The 11,093-nt window shown below is 33.7% G+C and overlaps 2 protein-coding genes across 3 annotated transcripts in view; one reads left to right on the top strand and one right to left on the bottom strand.

Moving 5' to 3' along the window:
- The first annotated feature begins 22 nt into the window (after window positions 1-22).
- On the top strand, window positions 23-7,994 carry LOC135122892 (growth hormone-inducible transmembrane protein-like). Of its 2 annotated transcripts, none has more exons than XM_064047374.1 (6): window positions 23-97; window positions 208-541; window positions 592-703; window positions 6,964-7,105; window positions 7,158-7,639; window positions 7,689-7,994. In XM_064047374.1, exons 2-6 carry the CDS (start codon window positions 349-351, stop codon window positions 7,774-7,776), a joined length of 1,017 nt encoding a protein of 338 aa, XP_063903444.1. In that variant the 5' UTR covers window positions 23-97; window positions 208-348; the 3' UTR covers window positions 7,777-7,994. The 2 variants fall into 2 exon arrangements, with proteins under 2 accessions (XP_063903444.1, XP_063903445.1); XM_064047375.1 differs by having other exon boundaries at window positions 70-150.
- LOC135122889 (uncharacterized protein PF3D7_1120600) overlaps window positions 7,913-11,093 on the bottom strand; it is a 277,829-nt gene continuing 274,648 nt past the window's right edge. The window contains exon 9 of the mRNA XM_064047371.1: window positions 7,913-9,118. Coding sequence (XP_063903441.1) covers window positions 8,962-9,118 — 157 coding nt within the window. The 3' untranslated portion in view covers window positions 7,913-8,961. The remainder of the gene's footprint in view (window positions 9,119-11,093) is intronic.

The raw sequence follows: 11,093 nt of genomic DNA, 5'->3' as shown, positions 1-11,093 counted from the left end.
TTAGGTTGCCATATCCGGTTACCGTTTATGGAAATGCAGCTTTAGCTTAACAAATGACAGTTGTCAGCTGTCAAAATCGAGAAAAACAGCCGAAAAGGTAAAATCCAACTTCAATTTTTAAAATTTTTCAAAATTGTCAAGTGCCATGCTGCAAGTTAAAACAAGACTTGCCCCCAACTAGTTTCGCTTACATCGGTTTTGTTTTAGTTGCTGAAATATTGCATCACGTTGTAACCTCAAACTGTTCTGGAACTTTCCAACTGCAGTTGTTTGTTTTGCCGGAACCCAGACCTTGATCAATTTTCCTAACACCTTTGTAGTTCTTTCGGCACTTTCTTCGCGGTAGAGATGGCTTCGTTGTTGGCAGCCAGATTAGTTTGTCGGGCTCCAATTGTACAAAGTGCAGTTTTACGACAGCTGCCAAAGTTTCCAAAACAGTCTTTGGTGCGTTATTATGCAAGCGAAAGCCGCGATGCAGCAGCGAGGGCTGCGAGAAGACAAACGATCAAGGAGAAGATGATGGCCCCAGCTGGAGAAACAGGTAAAATTTGAAGATATTTTTTGTAAGTGGGTGCTAATGTTTGTTTGTAGCGTTTAATATTGGCCAGGGGGCTGTGGCTGGAGGCGCATTGCTAGGTCTGGGAGCTTTGTGCTACTATGGTCTTGGAATGTCGAAAGATGTAGGGTTAATGGAACAATCTGTGTAAGTCACAACTTTAATTGTTATTTACATTTAAATATGTTGATTATATAGATCATATTTGGTCATGATGATAATGCACTTATCAAAATTTGTTGTGAATCATTTGGTGATTTATTTTTTTATTACATTGAAAACATGGCGTCAAATTATTACCTGAAGTCATTTTGAAGGACATAATGTTTGTTGATCAACAAAGGAGCAAATAAGAGTTTGTTAGGTGCAAGACCTGATATAAGCACACTTTTCAGCACAAAATGCAATTTTTGTCTTCCACTTCAGTGACTACTTTTGATTTTTTTTATTTGATTATCCATCTTTCAAAAATTCACTGTTGTTAACTGACACTATACTTCAAATATGTACTGTTGTCCATCAGTTTTGTCTTTCAGCAAAATTGACACAAAAAGCCAGCATGTTTCGTTAACCAAATTAACATAAATTAACATAATCGGGACCTAGAGACTAATCGTTATAAGACCAGCTACAATAATAATAGCAAGATTTTTGAAATATCCTGTTTCCAAAAAAAGTCAGTCTTATCTTAGCAAGTCCTATCCCCGCCCACCCACCCATTATTTTCTTGTATGTCATTTAACAAAATTAATATTATCTTAGCAAGTATTAGCCCCGCCTATCCGCCCTTTATTGGTGATGTTGCTAAATGAGATACTGTCTAAGAAAATAAAGGGCGGGTGGGGCTAGTACTTGCTACGATAAAACTGATTTTGGCGAATGACATACCTTCTAAGAAACTAAAGGGCGGGTGGGCGGGGCTAGTACTTGTTAGAGTAAGTTTCATCACGAAAGGGTTCAGCTGGTGGGAGTGCTCAGAACATTGTTTTCGTTTGGTCTTAGAAATATTGTAAAAGCAGTGGCAGCGGCGATGCAAATTTAAAAAAAAAGCTGGGTGTAATCCGAGGGGTATTCAAACAATTTCTACTTTGAAATATTAAAATATTATTGGTGATAATAAAAATATCAATTTTCTATTTCTAATGAAATGCGTTGACATTATAGAAAACTAATTTAAAGATTTGTTAATTCTGTATTATGATTGTATAGTAATTGTTAAGGTAAGACTGATTTTGGCAGATGACCTATTCTCCTAAGAAAATAAAGGCTGGGTGGGGCTAGTACTTGCTAAAATTAAAAAAAAAGAAAAATCAAAAAATGATAAATTGAAAAATCGGATAAATGAGAAATCGGAAAATTCTACAACTGTATAATCGGAAAATCAAAAACTGAAATACCGAAAAATTGAAAAAAAAACCAAATCTTATAAAAACGAATTCGAAATTCCAGTTTTCATTTTTTTTTAGTTTTTAGATTTTTCAACTTTTAAACATTTCATTTCATAATTTGTTTGATAATAATTTTTGCAGTTTTTAATTCCAATCTTTTGATTTTTCAAGTTTTAACTTTACAATTTTGGAATTTTTCGATTTTTAATTTTTCAAGTTCTTTTCAAGACTGATTTTGGCAGATGACTTATTCTTCTAAGAAAATAAAGGCTGGGTGGGTGGGGCCAGTACTTGCTAAAAATAAAAAAACTAAAAAATCAAAAAATGACAAATTGAAAAATCGGATAAATGAGAAATCGGAAAATTGTACAACTATTTACTAGGAAAATCAAAAACAGAAATATCGAAAAATTGAAAAAAAATCTTATAAAATCGAATTCGAGATTCCAATTTTCATTTTTTTTAGTTTTTAGATTTTTCAACTTTTGAATATTTCATTTGATAATTTGTTTGACAATTTTGCATTTTTAATTCCAATCTTTTGATTTTTCAAGTTTTAACTTTACAATTTTGGATTTTTTTATTTTTTCAAGCTCTCAAGTTAAAATTTTTCCTTTTTACGATTTGTCATTTATTGATTTTTTAACTACAAGAACAAATTTATTCGAACTGAAATTTTGAAAAATCGAAAAATCCACAAATTGAAAATTAGAAACAAAATTATCAGATGTTTTAAAGTTACGGTAAAAATGGCAATCGCTGATCAAAATTACTTTTTACTCCCTTCCAAAAACTCGGTGACAAAAAATCAATAATCGAAAATTTCAAAAAATAAACATCTATTTTCTCGATATTTTTAAAAATCAAATAATTGAGAAATTGGAAAACTGTCAAAATTGTAACATTAAAAATTCGAAAGTTTTTTTCAGTTGCCCAGAGAAATCAAAAATCGAAAAACAGATCAAAAAATTGAAGATTTAAAAAGCGAGAAATTGAAAAATTCGAAAATTGAATAATCGAAAAACTGAAAAATTTAGTAGACTCGCTACGATAAGACCGATTTTGGCAAATGATTTACTCTCTAAGAAAACAAAGGGCGGGTGGGTAGGGCTAGTACTTGCCAAATAACCTACCGTCTAAGAAAATAAAAGGCGGGTGGGCCGGGCTAGTATTTGCCAAAATAAGACTCATTTTGACAAATGACCTACTCTTCTAAGACAAGGTACTAGCCCCACCCATCCACCCTTTATTTTCTTAGAAGAGTAGGTTATCTGCCAAAATCAATCTTATCTTGGCAAGTATGAGACTGATTGTAGCAAATGACATATCTTATAAGAAAATAAGGGTGGGTGGGCGGGGCTAGTACTTGTCAAGATAAGACTCATTTTGGCAGATGACCCACTCTTCTAAGAAAATAAAGGGTGGGTGGGCGGGGCTAGTACTGGTCAAGATGGGACTGATTTTGGCAGATGACTTACTTATTCTGCTAAGATTTGTCTTCTATCTTCTGGGTGGGTGGGGCTAGTACTTGCTAAAAATAAAAAAAACTTAAAAATCAAAAAATGACAAATTGAAAAATCGGATAAATGAGAAATCGGAAAATTGTTCAACTGTTTAATGGGAAAATCAAAAATTGAAATATCGAAAAATTGCAAAAAAGAAATCTTATAAAATCGAATTCGAAACTCCAGTTTTCATTTTTTATTTTAGTTTTTAGATTTTTCAACCTTTGAATATTTTATTTGATGGTTTCTTTGACAATTTTGCAGTTTTTAAGTCCAATCTTTTTGATTTTTCAAGTTTTAACTTTACAATTTTGAATTTTTTTATTTTTTTTTTTATTTTTCAAGTTCTCAAGTTGAAACTTTTCCTTTTCATGATGTGTCATTTGTCGATTTTTTAACCAAAAGAACAAATTTTGAAAAACCGAAAAATCCAAAATTGAAAATTAGAAACAAAATTTTCAGATGTTTTAAAGTTACGGTAAACATGGCATATTGCTGATCAAAATTACTTTTTACTCCCTTCCAAAAACCCGCTGACAAAAAATCAAAGATCGAAAATTTAAAAAGATAAACCTCTATTTTCTGGATATTTTTAAAAATCAAATAATTGAGTATTAGGAAAACTGCCAAAATTGTAAAATTAAATAATCGAAAGGTTTTTTCAGTTGCCCAGAGAAATAAAAAATCGAAAGATAGATAAAAAAATTGAAAATTTAAAAAGCGAGGAATAGAAAAATTCGAAAGTTGAAAAATCGAAAACTGATCTAGTGGTACTCGCTACGATAAGACTGATTTTGGTAAATGATCTACTCTCTAAGAAAACAAAGGGCGGGTGGGTGGGGCTAGCACTTGCCAAATAACCTACCCCCTAAGAAAATAAAAGGCGGGTGGGTCGGGCTAGTATTTGCCAAAATGAGACTCATTTTGGCCAATGACCTACTCTTCTAAGAAAATAAAGAATAGGTCATCTGCCAAAATCAGTCTTATCTTGGCAAGTATGAGACTGATTTTTGCAAATGACATATCCTCTAAAAAAATAAGGGTGGGTGGGCGGGACTAGTACCTTTTCTTAGAAGAGTAGGTCGTATGGGTTGAATAAAATTGTTGTTTAAAACAGAAAATACCAACTAACGTCAAAATCACGTAATTACAGTCGTAATTCAATGAAAAAGCGTACAGCGTGCTCTATAAACGACAATTATGCTAAAATATGAATTGTGATTATTACCGATTATTATTATTACTTCGGTGTTAAAGACAGAAAACGTTAAGCCTTATTATAATCCGGCTTTACGGTGTTAACAAATTGTGGCAGAAAATTAAAAACCATATAATTATAGGCATGGGTTGCTAATTCTCAGACTTTTATCTAAAGATTTAACTGTTGATTAAATACCAAATTTTTTGTGATATATTAAAATAATTTATTGTTACGTAAGTCTATTTTCTCTCCATTCTTTTGTAGAAATTGCTCTTTTTTAATTGTTTTGGAAAGAATTCTCAATACATGGATGTTACGCCACTGCTAGTCTCACTACAAGTCGCGCAACTTAAGCCCCGCCCCTGTCACCTTTCGTGGTGAAATTAGTTCTAGATAAGACTGATTTTGGCAAATGACACAGCCTCTAAGAAAATAGAAGGCGGGTGGACGAGGCTAGTACTTGCTAAAATAAAACTGATTTTGGCAAATGATATACTCTCTAAGAAAAGAGAGGGTGGGTGGGCGGGGCTAGTAGGTGCTAAGACTGATTTCCACCTGTATTTCAGTGATCCATTTTATCTGCTCCGAATGAAAGATGGATCTTATACTGGACAAAAATAAAATCGTTAGAATGAGAAGAGCGTGGGCGCGTGGGTCTAGTACTTGCTAAGATAAGACTGATTTTGTTAAATGACAGACCCTCTAAGAAAATAAACGGCGGGTGGGCGGGGCTAGTAGATAGCTGGATAGTAATACACAAGTCATTACGATGATGTGGCAGCAAATTTAAATTCCTCAATAATTTTACACTGCAGACAGGTGTAACACATCCTATTTCTGTGCCAAAAAACCTGCCGCATATTACATCTCTACCCCGTCTTCGCAAAACATCCAGCTATTCCCAAAATGCACATTTACGCGGACGCGGGTCTCCTGATGAAGTTTACAATAATTAAAAACCCATTAGGGCAAATGACAAAAACCACAAACTTGAACTAAAAACCCGCTTACGCCAGTGATCTTGTGCTTTTATTTGAATTAAAATTCAAATCTTAGGTTTCTCGAAATTATAACGAGAACTGAATGAATATTAGAGTTACAAGAAATAGACTCAGCATTTTTTTTTCAAGTAGACCAGAAAACAAAAAATTTACATAATGTTAAATTATGCATTAATTCAAATTACACATCAGACATCACTTTATGTAAATATCTCAGCAATAAAATCTCCAAATTCAGCTTGTCGAACGGTAACATACAAATTAATAAATAAACAAAAAAAAACAAGTACAAATTTAATCCCACACCCTCCAGTCTAGGGTGTTTGCCCTTTTATGAAATTACAAACTAATTTTACCTACTCTTACCTTTAATACGTGTTTACACTAGCACTGTTACACAAAAAGTGTCAGGCGATCCTCAAATTTTTACCTGGTCCTCTGCAATCCAAACCCCCTATTGACTTTTTTTTGTCTACTTCCCGATACGCTGATTGCCTATAATACTTTGATGTTTCTTATTTTAAAATTTTTCAAATGCGCTTTCGCGGCGGTTTTTTTTCTCTCAGCGCGAAATTTAAATTTCAAATCTAGGATACGCATGTATGAACATCATCTTGGGCTCCCGGGGCATTAATTCTACGCGATATGGCAAAAAATGAAGTGAAATGATGAAAACTTGAAATAAAATTAATTTCGTTTGTTAATGTGTTTATAATAAATTTATAACAAAAGACGAAAATAGCCGTCATCGCTTCTAAACATTTCTTAAGCATAAGCAACCGAACGAAACACGGAAATCCAAACAACAGATGTTACAGTGTCAATGTAACAATGAATCTGCGCATTGTGGTGGTTCTCTAGATAGGACCTGCGTTTCCGAAAAAAAGACGAGGGTTTTTATCACTCACTATAAACCATTTTCATACCGAATTCTTTAAACAATTTTCTTAACTTTTTGAAGGGGCAAATAGGGTTTTGTCCAACTATCTTATATTTTAAAGTAGAAAATTGAGAGACGTTATTTATGTAACTGCACCTTTAATGATATTGAACTCCTTTGCCGACCTGCTGCTGACACTGAAGATATGACGTGGTGTGCTGACCTATTTTTTAAATACTTACTTCGAATTCAATATTATAATTTTTTTTATTACAGCTATGCATTTAAAAACTTTGTTCTCGTTCAAAACGTTCAAAATAATGTATTTAGTCCAAATGTTTCTTATTCGGCTAGTAGTTTTCAAGTACTTTTGAAAAAAACTAGAGTCATTTAAGTTGTTCTAAATACAAAACATGTGCGCATCTCTTACAGTATCTGGCCCCAGTACGTCCGAGACCGCATAAAAACCACATACATGTACTTTGGAAGCTCGATTGCAATAACAGCTGCTAGCGCCATGGCAGCTTTTCGCAGTCCCGCCATCATGAACCTGGTCACAAAGAACGGCTGGATGGTACAAAATCCCATTTTTGTTTCCACTTAGTTTTAACATAATTTCGCTTCAGGGTATCATGATAACCCTAGGAGCTATGATGGGCACCGGCATGCTCTGCCAGGGCATCGAATACCAGGAGGGCGTCGGACCAAAACAGCTCGCTTGGCTCGTCCATGCTGGTACCATGGGTGCCGTGCTGGCCCCATTGTGTTTCTTGGGAGGCCCATTGTTGATGAGAGCTGCGTGGCTAACCGCCGGAGTGGTGGGCGGTTTGAGCACGGTAGCCGTGTGTGCGCCCAGCGAGAAATTCTTGAACATGGGAGCCCCTTTGGCGATGGGATTTGGGGTAGTTTTTGCAGCGTCTATTGGTAGCGCTTTCCTTCCACCAACTACGGCTCTGGGCGCTGGTTTATATTCCATGTCGATTTACGGAGGCTTGCTTTTGTTCTCTGCTTTCTTGTTGTATGACACGCAGAGGATTATAAAGCAAGCTGAAAATTATCCTGCGAGTCCAAAATTGTATGGAGTGAGGAACTACGACCCCATTAATGCGTAAGTTGAGGGTGAATCGGGGATATTAATGTTTGACGGGGTGTTTTAGGGCGATTTCCATTTATTTGGACACGCTGAATATTTTCATCAGGATTGCGACCATCTTGGCTAGTGGTGGGGGCGGCCAAAGGCGATAAGCGACATTGTGATACAAATTATCAATTATATTTCTTTTTATATTATAAAATAAATTAATTTCATCTAGTGTTAAGGTGTACATTAAAATTTCTAATTTAAGGGACTGTATATAGAGTGGTGTAAAAAAATGACGTGTGTTTATGAGTAGTTTATTTAAGCTTTTTGTATTCACAATGATTGAGTTTTTAGTATTACAATAAATAACATTCGATAATCATTTCTTCTTTCTCAAGAAACAATTTACATTAGATTAAGTTGTCTTTGGATACAAGTGCAGTCTTTAAAGGAAATGAAATATGTGCTGTGCAAACGTAAGGTTGTTATGGCACATTGACATATACTCGCATAGAAAATTATCAAGAATAATTTAAATTATTAAATTAAATATACATTGGTGAAGCTATTTGGAATCATTTCTATAATATCTACACATGGCAAGTATTCTACCTCTTCAAATAGTTGAAAATATTCTCAAATTTAACTGTAACACCAAATTGTTTAAGCTGTTTGTATATTTAAAGAGATAGGTACGTAAGTCTACATTAATTTCATATGTACAGAGAAAGCTTCAGTCAATTCATAATATATTACAGTTGGTGTCTAAGAGAAGGTATGACTGATTATATTACGTTGATAAACTGGACCACAAGTTTTCAAGTACAAATACGAGAAAACTAATAAGTACTACCAATACAACTTGAGATTCAGTTGACTTACTTAAAGTCAGTTCATGCAAAATTGATATTGTCTCTAGTCTCATTCAATTGAATTAGCTTGTAACACTATGTTTCTGAAACTTTGAGGAACACAACCATATTATACAGTTATAAGCTCAACATCTACATAAAATTATGTAGTTAAGTATTTACATTAATAACGTGACGATATGAGAAAATTTTTAAATAAACTACCTTGATATGTCAAAAGTATAAAAATAATCAACTACGAAATTATTACAAAAATAACACCGGCAACGAGTAAAACGTCACCTTTACACACCGTTAAAACGCTAATTATGTAAATTTCAAATCTTACGTATCAAGTTGAACTCACTTTTTTCCAACTAAAGAATTTTGCTTTAAATTAATTCTCTAGATCTACCTGTTGAAGCCTATTAGCCAGAACACAAACAACTACGAAAACTATTTACAGTACAAATTGTAGTGGAGTACTAAATGATTATGTTATTTCTTAACGAGACTTGCTATCCTATGAAGATGGGGTTTCATGCTACTATTCAAAGCAGCTAGTGGCGAAGAGGGGGCTGGCGAAGGAGGAGGTATGTTGTTGTTTTGGGATGGAGCCAACGTTTGCTCTTTGAAAACTTGCTCCTTGGCACCCCTGCAACAAAAAATACGCATTACAATCGTAAGTTTTCAAGGAGTAAAAGTAAAAGTCAGTTTCTATTTTGACGCTACATTGTACTTTCCAACTACGAAATATTCGGTCTGTGCATTACCGTATTAAGCATTTACTAACCACTATAATCTGGTGCTAATGACGTTTAAAGACCTACCCTAACTCATCAATTAATTAGCGGAATATGATACTTAAGTCGACAATGTAGCAATTACTAGTGCAAAGAATTTTATGCAACACTCATCGTTAAAATTGTGTTAAAACTTGGAAGTAATATTAAATCATAAATTCAATAAATCGTATAAAGAAACACATGGAAACTATGGAAGTACAATTTTCCAGTTTCCATTTACGCACAAACAGCAGCATCATTAATTAATGGTTGAAGATCGGGATTTGCTTATTTGCAATTAGCAGAGAGTATCTATTGATGATTAATTAATATTCAACCTGTTTACACATGTCCAATTGCAGAACTATCCGTGAGAGGTTACACTACGACGTGCCTGAATATAATTAACGCACTGTTAATTATGCAATATAAATATTTTAAAGTGTGTAATCAAAAGTTGAAAGTTCATTTCCACAATTATAGAACTCAAAACTAAATTATTATTAGTTGGTCGTACTAAAATATATTAGAAAGTCATGTAGCATTGGTTTTAGCGAGCACAGCGAGCCGCTATACATTCCATCTATTCCAAAACATATAATTAACATTAATTTAAGGAAAATGGGACACTGGAGTACTTTTTGTTACCCTGTCTAAAATGAAAAAGCGCAAAATTGTAGACATTTTTAGACGCGTTGACATTAAATGAAATGAATTGTAAATTTTAGAAAAAGTTGCAGTTTAAAATATACTGTAAAATTTGGTGTTCAAACTGCCCAACCAAAATTTGTGTAATCATCTCCACGAACACTGAATGTCGTCACTTTAAAATTTTCCAGTGTCAACACTATTTAAATTTTGTTTTATTGTACTTTAGCACATTTACATTCCATTTTTTTATTTAATCAAATCAAGAATCAATCTGACAATACAGAACTGAATTGATATACGTGTCCTTGTCGAAATGTTGCTCGGAGCATTTTATACGTGCTTAATTGTCGAAGTCTTTCAATGTATAAACATAAACAGTTGAAGTTAAGTGCTTTAACAGTCTACACATATCCTTATTTGAAGTCTAGAGGTTGTAATCAAGAATAAAATTTGCAAAGTATTTTTTTAATAATTTTTTTGAAGAAGCTGTATTTGTTCGACTGTACTTCAGGAGCGAATTTTTACGTCCTGAGCGTAAGCTAAGGAGTATAGTAATCGATGTCATCGGACAACTTGCCACTTACATGTTTTCTTGACGCTTCATGACCCATACAATACGAAAAAAGTGGTCGCCCGATCCCGTCTGTTTGCGTGTCTGTCGTCTTTGTCAAGTTTTATTAGACAGATAACTACCAGATCAGTTGTTATCAAATTTTACAAGTACATTAAGAACATCGTGTAGACGGCAAAACGCTAACCAAAGGTTGGCTATCATCCCCACCACCAATTTACAATAATAATTTTTGTTTTAATTTTATAAAATAAGGTACTCCTGCACGTGTGTTGTATGAATCCATGTTGCGTTTTCACCCTAGATATCTAAATCTTAGCAAAAAAAAATCAAAATTGTATAACCATATTTAGCAATTTAACTTTGAAACTGCAAAACCGAATGCTATGAAATCTTCCAAACGTTTTAAGGTTATCGTAATCACAGTAAAATCGTTAATCAAAATTTATTCGTTTATCCCCTCACAAAAAATTGATGACGCCACCTCAACATTTTGCCGAATAAATTCTCTATGAATATGCAAAATGTGATATTCTATACTTGTGGTTTTATCAATGCACTAATCGTTTTTACAAATACTTAAACAAGATGATTAAAAAAAAAATTGAGGCAATTTACTGGGT

This window comes from Zophobas morio, unplaced genomic scaffold (assembly GCF_036711695.1).
Source record: "Zophobas morio isolate AGI-343-1 ecotype UQ-CSIRO unplaced genomic scaffold, CSIRO_AGI_Zmor_V1 ptg000005l, whole genome shotgun sequence".
In the NCBI taxonomy this organism is placed as follows: domain Eukaryota; kingdom Metazoa; phylum Arthropoda; class Insecta; order Coleoptera; family Tenebrionidae; genus Zophobas; species Zophobas morio.
The sequence above is the reverse complement of the archived record's forward strand: the minus strand, read 5'-3'. Positions and strand labels throughout refer to the sequence as shown.